Below are 16,693 nucleotides of genomic sequence, written 5' to 3' on the forward strand. Positions count from 1 at the left end.
AGGACTACTGCGATCAGAGCAGCCACCACTTTTTGGTTACAGAGGCTGTGGTGGCCTTGACCCTGCCTGACAGTGACCACTGAGCACGCTTCTCTGCCACCTTCCAACTGCATGCACCTGCCTCTTTGCTTGAGTTCACCATATGCTGGTCCCACGCTACAGGTGCAGGGAGAGCTGTCTTCCCCACACCCCTTCACTGGATCAATCCCTCAGCCCCCTCACTACAGCTGGGCTGAACTAAGCTCCAAGGCTGCAGCAGCAGGGACCTCCCTGCTCAACCCCCAACTTGTACTTGAACCCTGGGTCTGTTTCTGGGTGGTTTTGTTCCACCTTCACAGCAAGCCCGAGTTAGATCCTGTTGTGATCCCATTTTACAGATGGACTAAGGTTCACAGATGCCAAATGCTTGCTAGAGGAGGCTCAGCTGAGGCATGCAGAGCCTGGCTCAGACACCAGGCCTTGGTTTCACCTGAGATCTAAACACAGAATGATCTTGTACTGCCCAGGTGCCAGGCACAAAGCCATGAACGTGAGCACAAGCACGGCACAAACTCAGCCTGTGAGAGCCACGATCAGCCTAGTGAGGTCCTACACCCAGTGACAGCAATGGGAAGAAACAAAGGCTGGAGGTACAGGACAGCCGAGGGAGGGAGTGACAGGCTGGCAGAGGGCACGACTGGCCCAGGAGCCCCTGGAGTTTGGGTTGGGCTAGGTGGGGGCAGGTAGGAGGCAGGAGCCAAACTCATCTGAAGGCCAGCTGGGCATGTGCCCCTCCGGTGCCTTCTCCAGCCCCCACACTCCTCCCAAGGAACCTGCAGGCAGAAGAGAAGCAGGGATAGCAGCCACAGTTATGGGAGCACTGCCTCTCAGGCAACCCTGGGTCCCTCTTTTGTCCCAGCATGGGTGTGCTTGCTTGCCGGCCCCCTCCTCCAGGGACCCTGTACAGGTCTCGAGCAACTTGCAGCACAAGGATTTACTCAAATGCGTCCTCCCATGTGGAGGACTACTACTCTCTACTGCCCAGATGTTGCCCTTGAGCCCTCCTCCTCTGCCATTTCTGTGATGACAGGGGCCCGACAGCTGCTGGCATGGCCCATCTGCCATCTCGGGGATGGACTTGGACTGGGATTCCTTCTGCTCTTCCTGTCACTGTGCCTGCCTATTTATAGCAGCAGGTGCCAATTTCCCACTTTCTATAGTCAAGTTCCTCTTGCCCAGACATTTTTGAACAAGAGTGGACTCAGAGGACTACAACTACGCAAATAATTGGGTGGCAGGTAGGTGTGGCAGAAAACACTGCTGATGTCCCATTAGGCTCGGGACGAGGTAGTCCTGCGTGCTCCACATCTCAGTAAAGGGGCCTGGTGAAGGCAGTGATCTCTCTCAAGGTCACACATTGTGCTGGGACCTGCATGTGACCCAGGTTTCTGTCTCTGGCCAGAGGACACACTGGGATGCACCCACACTGACTGCTATAGGCCAGTATCCAGTTCTTTGATTTGCAAGAGGAAATCGTGGTGACAACTGCCTTTACCAAATACTCTTCTGCCTTCACCTTGCACTGCTTCTCATGTCCTAGTTCACGTACTCCTCCAAATGTACACCCTGCATTTCAAATGGAGCTTAGAGAGGTTAAGCTGGCTGTGCAAGGTCACACAGCTCGTCCAAAGCAGAGTCCAGATCCAGAGCGCTGTGGTCTGATCCCAAAGCCCCCCAGAACCATGATGTGTCAGGCTCCCCACCCTCCTGCCACTTGCTGTTGTGGGATTTTCTTTCTGAAACTATAGCCTTTGTTGCCAGGTCACTGGCTGGCTCATTTTTGGTGTCAGGCACTGGGTGAGAACTGCTTTAAGAAGCGATGGTTGATCGGGCCATACCTCTGTGGAGGTCACTGAGGCTGGGATCCACCAGGGTGAGGATAGGGCCCTCGTGTCCCCTGTGCACTGCCATGCAGTCTGCCTCCCACCATCCTCCTCCTCTGGACAGCTGGCTGAGGTCAGGGGTGGGCCTGTTGGGGCTAATTCTGGCCCTGCCCCTTCCTACCTGTGTGACCTCAGGCAAACTGCTCCGTGTCTTGGGGCGCATTCTGCGGGAAACAAGGATGGTGGCGGTGCCAAGGGGCGTGTTTGTGTCGTCCAAGTGCCTGCTCATTCCCAGCACACGTGGCTGCAGGCTGCTGCAGCCTCTCCTATCAGCCCCACCCCGGTTCCCAACTAGAACCCAGCACCGCAGGGGCGCCCTCTTGGCCCCAGCCCTCTGTAACTGCAGTGCTTTTCTTCAGAGATGGTGATTTTCAGAACTCCCTGCTCCCGCTCCTTTCACTTGTACCGGACAGCTGAGCAAAGTGTCCAAAGCGGACTTCACTCAGGTGTGACCTGCCACCCTGGGACTGTGAGGCCCAAGGTCTTTGTGAGTCTTGCTCTATCCAACAGCCACGGGCACCGTCAACTTAGTATGGGTTGCACATTACCTATCCTTATCTTGGAGATGTGGCCCAAAGCCAAACACGAAATTCACTTACACTTAGAACCTGAAAGGAATTTTAGACACTGTCTTAATGCACCTGTGTTTTGACAGCAACCTGTCAAATGAAGTCGGGTGTGGAATTTTCCACTCCTGGTCATTTTGAACTTTGGATGAAACATTGTAAAAAATCAGTGCACTTTATCTAAACTACTCAATGCACTTTTTTTTTTTTTAATTTGAAAGGAAGAGAAAAATTGAGATGTGCTGTGTCACTCCTCAAATCCCCACAATGACCGGGGTGAGCCAGCCCAGGCCAGTCACTGCAGTTCCATCCAGGGCTCCCAGCTGAGTGGTAGGGACCCAAGGACCTGAGTCGTCATCAGCCGCTCCAAGAATGTGCCCAGCAGGAAGCAGTACTGGAGCCGGGCCCTCAGATAGGGCCTGCCGGCATCCCAGTGGCAGCTGTTGCACACGATGTCTGCCCCGACTCTATATTTTTATAGGGAGTCTTTATGTCACTTCAGAATAAAAAACAGCATCCAAGGTAATGCCAAAAACACAATGAAAATGAAACTTTTAATTGTAGCTCCATGCCCTGACCTGCAAACCTGAGCCTGGCACTGTCAAATAGGACAAGTGGCAGGAGCTCTGAGCCTGTGCCCTCTGCTGCTGTTCTGTGGTCACTGCTGCCCTCCCCTCCTCCGGACAGCACCCAGGCACTAGCACAGTGACTGGTGGGCCCGAGGCCTCCACCTCGTGGCTGGGTGCCTGGGGTTAGTCACCTGACCTTCCCATGCCTCAGTTTCCCCTTTGTCATGGAGCCTCACAGGGAAGCACCGCAGGGGGGTAGGGGCAGTTATTTTTAACCACCGAGCCCAGCCTCTTACCGAGAGCAATGCTGGGAATGCAGGCTTTCCGGAGTCCCCAGCTGCCCAAGCATGACCCATCACTCAGGACGCACAGGTACCCATCATCGCTGCCCCCACACACCCTTCCTGGTGTGGCAACCAGGTATTAAATGCCAACCTATGTCACTCATCACCCCAAGTCTCCGGCATGTGCCCTCAGACAGGCTGTCCTGTTCAGAGGCGTCAGGAGAGGTCGACCTGCCTGAGGTGCGGGTGGAGCGAGGTGGGATTTCAGCCAAAGCTGACACAGGCCTGCAAGGCCTCCAAGCAGCAGGCTTTGGGGAACACGCAGATGGGCTCAGCTAACATCAGATGCCACAGGAGGGATGGACCAAAAAAACGTAAGAAAAAGTTTATTCTGGTGCCCAAAAAGGATGGAAATCGATGCAACCATTTCATCATAAGCACTTTCCCTGAGCTTTCTGCAGTAGCCTGGTACATGCAGATCAAGTGATGGACCTGGCCATCCTATGACTGAAGGACCCTGCCGCTGCTGCCTGCAGGTCACAGCCCTGTCCCGTGCAGCTGGCTTCAGGGCTTCTGCTCAACATCCTGGCACTATGTCAAGTGATGGCTTTCTTTTCAGTGACATAAATGTTTTTTTTTTGTAAGGTGTACATGTCATTTATTTGAAAGGCAGACTCTTCAAATGGCTGCAAAGGCCAAGGCAGGGCCACTTCTAAGCGGGAGGCAGGAAATGCCATCCAGATGTGCCACATGATGGCAGGGGCCCAAGCACTTGGGCCATCTGCTGCTGCTTTCCCAGGTGCATTAGCAGGGAGCTGGATGGGAAGGGCAGCAGCCAGGACTCACAATTATGGTTGCTGGTACATAAACGTTCTTTTAAAAATAAATTCATTGCAGCTAGCATGATGGCACAGGTTGTTAATTCTGTCTGAGGCACCGGCATCCCATATGGGCACCAGTTCATGTCCTGGCTGCTCCACTTATAATCCAACGCTCTGCTTAGGGCCTGGGAAGGCAGTGGAAGATGGCCCAAGACCATGGGCTCCTGCGCCGCCGTGGGAGATCCAGAAGAAGTTCCTGGCTCCCAGCTTTGGGCCAGCTCGGCTCTGGCCATTGTGGCCATTTGGAGAGTGAACCAGTGGATGGAAAATCTCTGTCTTTCTTTCCTCTCTCTTTAATTGACTTTTAAATAAAAATAAAATCTTATTTTAAAAGTAAATTCACAAGGAATGGGCATTCAACTTGGATACTAACATCCTGTATCAGAGTGCCAAACTTCAAGCCTCAGCGCTACTGGCTTCCAGTTTCCTGCGTTCGCAGCAGAAGGCAGAAGGCAGCAGGTGATGGCTCAAGTGGTGGGGGCCCTGCTTAGAGGTTCTGGCTCCTGGCCGCAGTCCAGCTCAGGTGCAGCTGGTGTGGGCATCTGAGGAAAGAACCAGCACTGCATCCCATACAGCAGTGGTGACTGGAGTCATGCTCCCCCTTTCCCTGCTCGTGCGCCTCGGAAAGCAGCAGCAGATGGCCCAAATCATGACTCTGATAGGGGGTGCTGGCATCCTACCCACGTGAGAGACCCAGATGGAATGCCCAGCTCCTGGCTTCAGCCTCGCCCAGCCTGGCCCTTGCCGACATCTAAGGGAATGAACCAGCAGATGTCATAAATAAATTTTGAGGAAAAAAAAAAAGAGGGGATTAAAGAAGCAGGAACTTCATCACTGTCATGTCAACTGAAATCTAAAAAAAAGAAAGATTGAACACATTAAAAAGATTTTTTATGAAGGCAGCACTGACATGTGCATTTCATCTTAGGTGATAAGCTATAAGGTATAATGAAGGCCTGCTAGGGAGAGACCAGGCAGACGCCACCCTCGCCAAGCCAAGGTCAAAGTTAATGTCAGCAGTGCCAGGATAGACACACCGAGGACACGTTTGCCGCTCTGGCACTCTTGGCAAGAACACACCATCCAGATCTGATCAGCCCCAAACTGAGAGGCCTTCCAGAAAACACTAGACTAACTCTTTAGATGTCAAAGTCATGAAGATAAAGCCAGCTGGGGAAGGGCTGCAGACTGCAGTCTCCTGTGCCATGGGGCAGTGAGCATGGCTGCACCCTGTGGCCAGGGCCCTCCTAGGACTGCGAGTTGGCCAGAAGCGCAGCTGCACCTAACTCACCTGTGAGAGCCACAGCCTCCTGCCCACTTTCCTGCCCCCAAGCTGCACATGCTGCCTGTGGGATCTCCCGGGACTTGGATCTGACCGTGCTCAGGTCCCCAAGGGTCTGGGTTTTTGAGCCAGGCAGTGACATGGTGACATGCCCAACCCACGAGTTCTGCTGACAGCACAGGCTGCGGAACGGCAAGGAGAGCCGAGGCAGGAGGATGGGGAAGGAGCAGGTGGTGAGTAGTCAGGTGACAATGATGGAAGCCGGGGAGGCCCTGCTAAGATGGGGCAGTGCGTCTGCGCCAGACACACCCACCCTGCAGCAGCGTTCCTCAGCCTCTCCATCTGCAGCCCAGGGACTGCTCCTCTCCCCACCCCCTCCCCCCATGTGCCAAGAGATGGCGTGGGTAGGCACTGGCAAGAACCGGGACAAGCCAATCCAGCCAGGCTGCCTCAGTGCCCAACCCAGGACGTGAGGGTGCTCTGGGTGCTAGGCCAGCAGCAGCAGCCCTGGCTGTCCACTCCCTTCCTGCACCTGGGCAGGCACTGATACTGCAGGAAAACGGCAGAGGCAGCTCTCCAGAGCTGCCAACCTGGTGCCCCGGGAGCCACGGGCCAGCACACAAGCTCTCCCCTCTCCAGTCTCCCTGCTTCGCCCATGAGCAACCAGAGGCGCCAAGGCATCAGAGCGTGACCAAGGTCCTCGTTAGACCTGGGACTGGAACCCAGGTCATCTGAGCTGAGGGCCCTAGCGTTCAACCATGACCTTGAGGCCACAGCCTGGAAGAGGTGCTTGCAGAATATTAGAGTTGCTGAACTGGGTGGACGAATGCAGGAGAGGATAAAAGAGCTCACGGGGGAACCCAAGCGGGTGCACCCTTTCCTCCCAAGGGGCTGGCCCGAGCGTGCAGGGAGTCAGGGTTTCCTGGACCGGCTCGTGTGTCCCCAGGACAAAGAATGGGGAAGAGCAGATATGACTAAAGCTGTGCTGGTGCATAGCCTGGGACCAGGGCCTGCCAGATGTCCTGGAGGTTTCCTGCAGGGCTTTCCTGCTGCTGCCAACCCCTCTCAGCCCCCTGGGATGGGGCAGGGAGTGAGTGCTCTGCGCTTGGCTTGCCTCACGGCTCTGGGGTGGGGTCCCAGGCTCTCCACCTGTCAGGGCTCAGCCCCTGTGACTGCAGGAGCTTTGCAGGAGTGTCCCTGGTGCTTCTGCTCTGACAGTGCCTGCTGTAAGGTACGCCCGAACATTTGGACCTCAGTTTTCAGTTCCAATTTGGCTGGGAGAGGCAGTGGTCAAGGGATAAAGTGAGACCTTCTTCGCCAGACTCACCGTCTCAGAGTCAAGTACTTGGTGTGGTGACAGGGATTCATTGTGGGGTCACTGGGGCCTAGCACAAGGCTTGGCAAAGCAGGCAAGCCCAACATCTGTTGAGACTAAATGAGTGAGTCCATAGAGGGCCCAGAACCAGGGGCGTCCAACGAGCAGGAAAGATTTTGGGTGGATGACATAGGCCCTGCCTCCAGCAGGTGTGCCCAGTCTGGTCCGGTTCCTTGTCACCACTAGCCTAGCCTTGATCATGGGTCTGTACATCTCCCAGCCTCTGAGCTAGCCTTCCTGCTCCTGCACTGCCCACAGCTCCAAAGTTGCCTTTGCAGAGAGTGAACCTGGTTGTGTCGTCTCCTGTCTGTGGCCTGCCAGGTCCTGCACGGTGTGGCCGCCACTCTCCTCCCCCATAACTGCTCCTAGAGCGGCACTCCAGCCACTGCAGTCTCCTTCCGGATGCGGGATGAGCCAGCATCTCTTCCGTCCTGAGTCCCCCCTCAGTCCCCTCTGCCTCGGCGGCATTGTCTCTGTACCTTCATGTCTGCCTCCTTCTACCCACTTAGGACCCGGCTCTGAGGTGCCGCCTCCTCAGGGGGAACCTGTGTCTTTCCTATCGGCCTTCAGCACTCCTAACGACCCTGATGAGCTAGTCTGGACCCTGCTCGTCTTCCACTCTGAGTACCAAGGCAGTACTGTCTGGGCTCACTCCCCAGACGGGTGTGAACATACATGTTGGCTCAATACAAGGCAGGCAGGTGGGCAGGCAGGCAGTGGGCTGGGGAGCTATGCAAAGTGGCGGGCACATCTCCACCTGCACCTGGTGCTTGCTAAACCCTCCCTGAGCTCAGCTCAACCCTGCACGGACCACTGCAGCAAACTGAATGTCTGTGCCCACCCCACTCCTGTGCTGAAACCCCAACCCTGGTCTGTGCGGCAACTAGGAGGTGGGGCCTCTGTGGGGTGACTGGGTCAGGAGGGCGGAGTCCACATAGGTGGCATTAGCGCCCTCCTAAGAACTGTGAGAAAGAAACACTCCATTTCCCCAACAGTCTGTTCCAGCACCCCCAGGCAAAGACAGGATCAGGATAAGTGGTGTTAGTGTCCATCTTCCAAAAGAGCCCTGCTCACCGCCTCACCTCCGTGTCCCCTCCTCCTGCCACTCAGGCCCTGGGTCCAAATGAGAGTCCAGTACCATACGACCTGAGTGCCCAGCCCGTCCCGAGAGCCTCCCCTGGGCCTGACAGGTGCCCAGCAGGCCCCCTCTTCTGGACAAGTTGACTCACTCTTCCCCAGAACGTGTTACGGGGACTGGTCATAGAGCAGAGGCTGGATGCTGGGTTCCACAGCTCAATGCAGGGACCGGCTGACCCACGAACCCTGGAGGTCTTACACACAGCAGGCAAAGCCAGCGCCACTACCTCCCTTCCCCACCCCGTAGCTTGCCAGTCACCCTGGCGGCCTCTGCAGACTTCAGCTGCAGAGCCCACAGGTTGGGCACCCTGAAACCTGATCCCCAAGAGCAGCCGTGCAAGGCCAGGAAGTCCAGGGCTGTTTGCAGAGGGGTTCCCTTCTTGTGCAGCAGCCTTTGGCCTTGGGTCCTTGCACCCACCCTCTCCATCCAGCTGCCCCCAGGGGTCACAGGACCAAGGCAGTCCGTGCGGCCTCTGTATCTCTTCTGACACCCCTAAGTCTTTATCCTTTGAGAACTAGTGAACCACCCCCCCCCCCAATTCAAGGTCACCACCATGATGGGCTGCGGATGGGGGGAGGAGCTGCCAGCTTTGCCTCAAACGTTTATGGGTACAAACCCTTTTCCCCTCAAATCCTGGGGTTAAGTACAAGTCACTCAGTCCCTGGGTACCCCCTTCTCAACAGCTGTCCCCACAAAGAGGGGTCGTGCCAAGTCTGGCTTCACATGAGACCCAAAGGAGTGGGGTAGGGATGGGGTGCCCCCCTTTCCCTGGCCAGGGTCCCAACCCGGGTTCATTCAGTGGGCACTTACAGGCCTCCAGGGCGGGGAAGGCCTCGACCTGAGGTCCCATCCCCATCCAGACGGCGGCGGTGGTGGCATGATGAGGGCAGCTGGTCCAGGCCCGGGGGGTTGGCAAGCAAGACCCTACTCCAAGTACCCATCGAAGACGTCCAGCTCCGAGTCGCCATCGTAGAGGCCGGAGCCGGGGTCGGAGAGCACGCCCAGGTCCACGAGTGCCTGGTCCAAGTCCTCGGGCAGGAAGACGAGGCCCACGTTGAGGACGATGTACTCCATGAGGAAGGCGTAGTACAGGATCAGCACGTTGACGAAAAACAGGCCCACGAAGAACATAGAGGGCAGCAGCGGAGGCTGCGCGGAGGGGACCAGGGGGCCCAGTGCGTCCAGGTGGGCTGCGATCCGGGCGCCGGGCATGCAGCGGGCGGCGAGGGCGGCGGCCCGGCGAGCTCAGCCCCGGCAGCGACCGGGCGGCCGACGTGGGGGCAGCTCAGCCATGCAGGGGGTGCCCCCGGGGCTCGACCGGGGCGAGAGCCTGGGCTCCAGAGCCCCCCGCTGCGGAGATGCGGCGGTCGCTGCCGCGCGCGGCGTGGGCGACGTCGCTTGCAGCCCCCCAAGGTGTCCACGCGGCCCTCTCGACCGGCCGGCCCGCTCCCCCCACCTATTCCCGTGAAGTGGCCAGCGACCGCCCGGCTCCCGTCCGAGGCACCCCGTTCGCAGCCACAGGCCCTCCTCGCAGCGCGGACAGGGACTCCCACAGCGGCTCAGCGTCCAGACCCAGTCCCGGCCGCCTCTCCCTCCTGGCTCGGCCGTTCCCCGCGCCCCCTGCGCGCCCCCGCAGGCCCAGCGCCCATGGCTGCGGCCGCGGCGTCCCCTCCGGGCGGCGCTCCGAGCACCGCCCTCTGCCCCGAGCCGCCCGGCGCTCATTGGCCCGTCCCCCGCCACTCGCGCTCATTGGCCGACCCAGCGCCCGCTCTCATTGGCCCAAGCCCACCTGGGGGCGGGACCCGCCCCGCCCCGCCCCGCCCCGCCCCGCCCCCAGGGGCGCTTGTCCTGGAGTGGCTCCTCGGTTAGGCTGGGCGCCAGAAGTCGGGCTCGGGTCCTCCCTGCGGGTCGCGGGTGCGGGGCGAGGGACTCGAGAGCCCACGCACACGGCTCAAAGGTGGACGGTTGACGTCGAGGCTACTCAGCTCAGCGCAGGGGGCCGTGCGCTGCCTCCGCCACTCGCCAGGGCTGCGCTTGGCGCCACGCCTCCTGGGGGTTCTGTTCCCGCTGGCCCCTGGAGGCGGGGTGGGCAGGGGGTAGGCGGCTGCAGGTCTGCAGCGTAAGCTTGGGGAATGGCTGGGTGCAGCGAACCCCGGGCAAACGGGCACTTCAGCCAGGAGGTGGTGCATGTGTGTGCGAGTGTGTATGTGTGTGGATCTATATGAATGTATATCTGTATTTTCAAATAAAATAAATGCCAGGAGCTTCTTCCGGGTATGCCGCTTTGAGTACAGGGCCCCAAGGACTTGGGCCGTCCTCCACCGCTTTCCCAGGCTTTCAGCAGGGAGCTGGATTGGAAGTGGAGCAGCTGGGACAAGAACCGGAGTCCCCGTGGGATGCCAGCACCACAGAGTGAAGGATTATCCTGTTGAGCATTAAACTGGCTCCTTGTTTTTCCGTTGTGAGCCATATAATGGGGTGCACTGTTAAGTCTACATCCAACATGGGGCTGCCTGGGTTTCATTCCCGGCTTCAGGCCCTGGAAGGCAGGGGTCCATCAACCGGGTGATGGGGTCCTTACCGCCCCTATGGGAGACCTGGGTGTAGATGAACATGAGGATACCCGGGTTCGGACCCTGGTTCTGTCACCTGCTAATGATAGGACCTCGGGCAAGTCAACTGCTCTCTGCTTCAGATTTCCACATGATAAAATAGTGATGATGACAATAATAATACTACAATCCCAATTCATAGGGTTGTCGTGAGAATTAAGCATGTGAATATATGCAAAGTGCCAAGGACAGTGGCACACACTGTACGCCATGCAAAGGCTATTCTTGTTTATCTCACAAAGTCAATACTTGTTAATTCTGCAGCAGGTCCCTGCGGGCTCCGCCCACCCGGGCCAAGGCGCCGCCTCTCCTCGCGCAGATGCTTCTTGAGGACGCCCGATGCACGCCGGGACATGTAGTCCGCTCGTAGAGTCCTGACGCCGCCAAGGCCTCTGAGAGTGAACTGCATTTCCCAGAGTCCCTCTCACTGGCGGCCGTAAAGCGCGGCGGCCGAACGGCCGGTTCCGGCTGAATGTCAGTGCGGGGCTGAGGGCCGGGGAGAAAGGTGGTTGGCGGTCTCTTTACCGCCTCCGCTGGAGCTGCCGCCGCGGGCGCCAGGCCGCTTGGCCGCTGGGGCATGAGACCGTGAGGCGAGCGCCGGGCCGGGGCCGCCGACATGTTTGGCCGCTCGCGGAGCTGGGTGGGCGGGGGCCATGGCAAGTCCTCTCGCAACATCCATTCTTTGGACCACCTCAAGTGAGTGTGTGTAGGGGACGGGGTGGGTGGGAGAGGCCGCAGGTCGGGCGTGGGGCTGGGGGCGCTGGGAGGCGTGAGAGCCGAGGTCGGGGGCCGAGAGGGGCGCCCCGGCAGAAGGCTGGGGTTGGTAGTCGGAGCGCCGGGGCTCGAACCCTGACCCCGTCGCTCCTGGCTGTGTAACCTTGGGCCAAGTCGCTTCGTCTCGTGGACTGTCCAGATCCCGACGCGGAAAGCCGGGCGATGAGGTTTCGGCTGCGGATGCGGGCTTGGTTCGCGCGCGGGGCGGACGGTGCTGGCTAGACTTTCCCCGCTGGTACTTCTCGGCATGGGACGGTTGAGGGGTTCCAAGGGTCCGGATTCTGGAGTTGGGCAACTCCGAATCTGACTTGAGGGGTTGGGTGGGGTGGGGTGAGGGGTGTGTGTGTGTGATTTAGGCTTGGGTTTCCACAGGTGTGTGATGGCTAGAGTGATGGTACTTGCCCCCTGCCATGGCTTTGAGGGTTGCTTGAATGAGAAGATAAACAGAAAGCTGATAAGGTGTGAAAATGGGCAATATGGCATAGAATTTAAAGAAACAAGATATTTTGGGGGACAGGGAGAGGAGCCTAGCAGGGGACAGCCAGAGCTGGAGTTGTGGGGGAAGGATCTTGAGAGGCCGGCCTGCATGAAGGTGATGGGATGAGAGTGGCTTTGCTGTGAGTCTTGTGTGTGAATATGTATGAGTCCTGGACTCCAGCGCCTAGTAACTGGGACACTCTGTGCCGCCAGTGCCCCATCTGCAAATGGGGATCCTGATGGACACTCTGCCAACACAGTGCTGTCACACAGTAGGCAGCCCATGGTGGGAGCCGGGTTTTGCAGTCCCGCAGTGCCTTCTCAGATGGCTCTGTCTGAAGTTCCCCTGGCCCATTTCCTTCCCAGCCAGGTTCCTCTGTTGGTTTCACGCAGAGCTTCTCCACTGTCAATGATTTGTTTGTGTTCCTTTTCTGTTTCTTAGGAAACCAGTACTTCTAGGTGGCTGACTGGCTTGGTTTGTCAGTGTTTAGCACACAGTAGGAGCTCAGTGGGTGCTTAAAGATGGGAAAATGAATGATTTGGGATGCGTGCAGGCCCAGAGCCAGGATGCTGGGGCAGGGGAGGAGGGCGTGGGATGGGGGAGTAATGACTTCAGGGAGGAAAATGTGGGAGTACCCACGGGAGAAGGGAGTAGGCAAACCTCTATTGGCAAGAACGGGCTGGCTTCCAGAGAGATCTCCTGAGATTACTAACAGAGAGGGTCAAAGATAGGGTTGGAGGGTGGCAGGAGGGAGGCAAGTTAGAGGAGGGCTCTCATTTGGCCCTTGGGGGTTCTCAGCTGTGTCCTTCCTGGCAGTGAGCAGGCGTTTAATAAACGGTCATGGTCTAGGAGAGTAGGGGCAGAAGGCTTGTGATGTGTTGAGGGATGCCTTGGGGAGGTGGTTGGAGAAGACAGGCATGGGGTGGGGGGTGGCAACAGGAGTCCTGCATGGGAGGGCAGCTGGCGGAGGTGGGGCCAGGGAGCGGCTCAAGGACTTGAGGAATTTATCCAGTGGGTAGACGTGGCTGAGGGGAGGATGGGTGCCCAAGGCAGGGCCTCTGCTGGCACACAGGTTCCCTTGGGTTCTCACATAACTGCCTGACTGCAACCCCTTAAGTTACTTGGGTATTTATTTTTTTAAAAGATTCATTTGTATGAAAAAGTACAAAGGGAAGGAGTGGAGGGAGAAAGATCTTCTATCCGCTGGTTCCTTCTTCAACTGCCCACAGTAGCCAGGGCTGGGCCAGGCCAGAGCCAGGAGCCAGAAGCTTCTTCCAGTGTCCGATGTGGGTACAGGGGCCTAGGTACTTGGGCCATCTTTCGCTGCTTTTGTAGGCACATTTGCAGGGAGCTAGATTGAAAGAGGAACTGCTGAGACTTGAACTGGTGTCCATACAGGATGGCGGTGCTGCAGGTGTTTGCCTCTGTGCCACAGCACTGTCCCTCATTCCTTGAGTGTTTCCTGAATGCTTTACCTGTGTTGGGTCCTTGAACTCTTTCCTTCAGTCCTCACCGGTCTGTGAGTTATTGGAGCTATTGCTGTGACCATTTTATAACAGTGGAAGCTGAGGCTCAAGCAGCTGACATCACTTGCCCTAAGGTGCTGATAGCTGAAGTGTCAGCATTGGGGCCTGACCCAAGAGCTTGCCCTCATTACACTATTTTCTGAATACGGCATCCCAGCCAGTCAGTTTGGGGAGACTTTGGACTTGGCTACACCCACGTGCTCCTGAGGTTCCCCTGCTGGCTGACCAGTGGAAGAAGGCCTGGAGAAGGTTCTCAGGTTGCTCTGCCATGTCCTGGAATCTGCTCACATTCCTTGTTCAGGTCAAGTACCTGTCGGAAAGCTAAGCCGCCTGCCCTGGATCACGCTGATCTGCTTAATCCATGTTACTGCCTGAAGGCCGAGGGCCTTCAAAGACCCCGGCTTGACGTGGTAGAGGCCCAGCCAGGGCCATCCCCAGGGCCTACACTGCTGTCTGTGTGGCTCCAGTATAAACCTCTCGGATCTTAGGGCAAGCCATATCCTGCCTTGAGGGGGGAGACTGTACCGAGAGGCAGGTGCTGGCACTGCAGCAGGTGTAGGGCTCCCTGGAACCCTCCCTAGACATGCACTAGAGGAGGCATTAGCAGAGTGAGTCACCAGGGATGGGCTGGAGTCATGGTGTGGGACAGCCGAGGGTGGGAGGGCTCACCAGGACCTGTACTGTTCTCTGGAACGTTGAGGCAGTAGCTGCTGGTTGTAGGAAACTGGCTGGAGGTAGCAATGGACTTGGAGATTATGTGACACAAGGGGTAACCTCTCAGAGGACTCAGGAGGCCTTCTAGGATACGGTCTTTTAGTGCTAATGCTGGGATGGTCCAGGACAAATATACGAATCACCACCCTGCCAGTGACAGGTGACAGTGCTTAAGGCACTCTGACCCTGATCTAGGGCAGTTTGTGTGGAGAAAGGAGATTTAAAAGACCTTACAATTGATATTTTGTTGTTGGGCACACAAAGCATCTGGATGCTTTTTTTTTTTTAATAAAGACTTTTTTATAACAATTTGAGATTATGCAAAGATTGAGACCCTTTTAAAACCACATTATTCTGCATGACATTTCCAGCTGGTAAGCCAGACAGGACTTTTCTTGTTAGACGGAGTTTCCCTTGGGCTAACTCCTAGGCATCTGTGGACCTGTGTTCTCTGCATCCTGAGTGGTCCATATCCCTGGCAGGTGATGGCACCTGTGACATGGCAGACACGCACTTCTAACAGAACCCCTACAGGGGGCATCGTTTGCTACTGATGCAGCGTCTTTCCTGGGGATGATGCGTCCTTAGACTGGTAGAACTTGGCCGTTACAATTCGCTTTGCTTTAGTTGTGGTCAGCTCTGTGAGTGGGTCAAGATGGAAAAGCAGCTGGAATTGGCTTAAGCCCCCAACAGGTTTGATTGACTCTTGTCATGGAGGTAGTTTGAGGAAGCTGTAGGGAGTCTCTTCCCGCCTCTCGACTCCACTTCTGTCCATGAGGCATCCTTGTCAGGCAGGCTCCGGGTCTGTATCACATCAGTTTGGTGGTCCCTGGGAAAAGAGGACTGCTCCTTGTATTGCCAACAGCCCAGAGCTCAGCACTGCTGCACTCCCAGCGCTCATGCCATCCTCAGAGGTGTGGACTGTGCTGACCATGCCTGCCTCACACATCCTTCCCTGGAGCCAAGGCTGGCATCATCTTTACCCAAGCTGGTGGACAGAGAGAAAAGGGGTGCTTCTGGTTGGGGGAGGCAGGGGAGGATGCATACGTAGCAGGCAGAGGCTCACCTGTGTTTGCATATTCAACTCTTGGCTAGAAGGTACTGCAAGTTTCAGAGTGCGGGGTAGGGGAGTGCCAGATTGGTTTTCTCATAGTACTTGTACCATTTCCCATGTAGCTGGGCCCACTGTGTCAACTCCAGATTCTCCTAGGCCTTCAGCAGGCTTCAGATTCTGGTCCTACCTATCTTGTTTGGGAATGCAGAGGCTTGGGAACAGACTTGCATTGAAATGGACACTGGAAGGCTGAGTGGCTATCAGCAGGTTGGAGGTGGAAGCAGTGTCCAGAGGGGTTTGGGAGAGCCTGGGGCAGGGGAGCAGGTAGGGCCCAGGGCTGGTGGCAGAGGGTGAGAGGAGGGTGATGTTTAGGACCTAAGAGAAGGAGGAGTGAGGAGTACAGAGGGCACAGAGGGCCGTCTGAACTCACATCCTTGTAAATCATGAGAAGGAATCTGAAAATTAGACTATGGGCAGAGGGCAGCCATGATGGCTTTTTTTTTTTGGGGGGGCCAGTGGAGTGCTTCTGTCCCGCTAAAGTTTGGAGGGTGGCTTGGAGGAGGGCCCCACTGCAGGCCCATGTCCATGTCCACGCAGAGGGCAGCCTGAGTCCCCACAGCAGCTGCTAGGATGGCGCCTACTGTGTGATGGTTCTCTGTTGCTCACTCACACACAAGCCTTGCACCCTGCCTGGCTACACCTTCACCATCGACCAGAGCTCTCCTCTAATTCCTTCCTGTCCCTCTCTGTGTGGGCCCTATCCCTATCTCACCTGTAAGAATTCACTCATTTTCTCTGTGTCCATTTTCACTTCTTCATTCTGTTAACTCTGTCTTCATCCAGCAGGACTGGATTCCCTGTAAGGCCCACAGGCTCTTGAACTTCATCCTGACCTTGACTTAGTTCCCTAGGAAGCAGCCCAGGGTTCCTCAAGTCTGTCCCCTAGTCGGCAGCAATGTTCTGTCTCTGTCTCCAAATGGGAACAGAAGCTTCATGAAGTTAGGGCACAGTGTGGCCTGTTCAGCTGGGTGCTGTTGGCTGCCAGCACGGGGCTTGGAGTGTAGTAGGTGAGGACAGAGACTTGTCCCAGCCTGATCGGAAGAGGCCTATTCTGACCTTTAAGCCACAGTTTGGTCGCAGGCCGTGACTCCTTTAGGATGTGAGCCCTGCCCCCACCCTCACCCAGCACCCCAGACTCAATCACTGCTAACCCAGCTCAGTGTGTTTGCTGGGTAACTCTCCAAGAGAAGTACCGCCTGTGTACACCTTTCCCTGGTCTGCCAGCCTGGCTACTCTGTCCTTGCTGAGTTCTCGGGCCTGCTGGCCAAGGGCAGGGCACTGACAGGGGCGTCGAGGCACAGAGTGGGCTGCCCTGGCCAGTGTGGCCAGGGTCTCTGCATTGAGGTTGAGCAGCTAAACAGAGACTCCATGTCCCCTTCTCTCTCACACACCTGGGCTACTGCTAGTCACAGGTGTGTGCATTGAGGGTGAGTTTCTAGGCCCCGGGATTCTCTGTCA

At 56.9% G+C, this 16,693-nt stretch overlaps 2 protein-coding genes across 8 annotated transcripts in view; one reads left to right on the forward strand and one right to left on the reverse strand.

The window, feature by feature from the left end:
- Positions 1 to 8,446: 8,446 nt before the first annotated feature.
- DEXI (Dexi homolog) lies at positions 8,447 to 9,707 on the reverse strand. The gene has a single exon (XM_058680879.1). The coding sequence runs from the start codon at positions 9,227 to 9,229 to the stop codon at positions 8,942 to 8,944; it is 288 nt and encodes a 95-aa protein (XP_058536862.1). The 5' UTR covers positions 9,230 to 9,707; the 3' UTR covers positions 8,447 to 8,941.
- Positions 9,708 to 11,051: 1,344 nt separating this feature from the next.
- CLEC16A (C-type lectin domain containing 16A) overlaps positions 11,052 to 16,693 on the forward strand; it is a 190,503-nt gene continuing 184,861 nt past the window's right edge. For 2 of the 7 annotated variants that reach the window (XM_058680867.1, XM_004586757.3), the window contains exon 1: positions 11,053 to 11,325. In XM_058680867.1, coding sequence (XP_058536850.1) covers positions 11,246 to 11,325 — 80 coding nt within the window. In that variant the 5' untranslated portion in view covers positions 11,053 to 11,245. Of the gene's footprint in view, positions 11,326 to 16,693 lie in introns of all 7 variants that reach the window. The other 5 variants (XM_058680869.1, XM_058680871.1, XM_058680870.1 and 2 more) reach the window with 3 other exon arrangements.

Source organism: Ochotona princeps, chromosome 24 (genome assembly GCF_030435755.1).
Source record: "Ochotona princeps isolate mOchPri1 chromosome 24, mOchPri1.hap1, whole genome shotgun sequence".
Lineage (NCBI taxonomy): Eukaryota > Metazoa > Chordata > Mammalia > Lagomorpha > Ochotonidae > Ochotona > Ochotona princeps.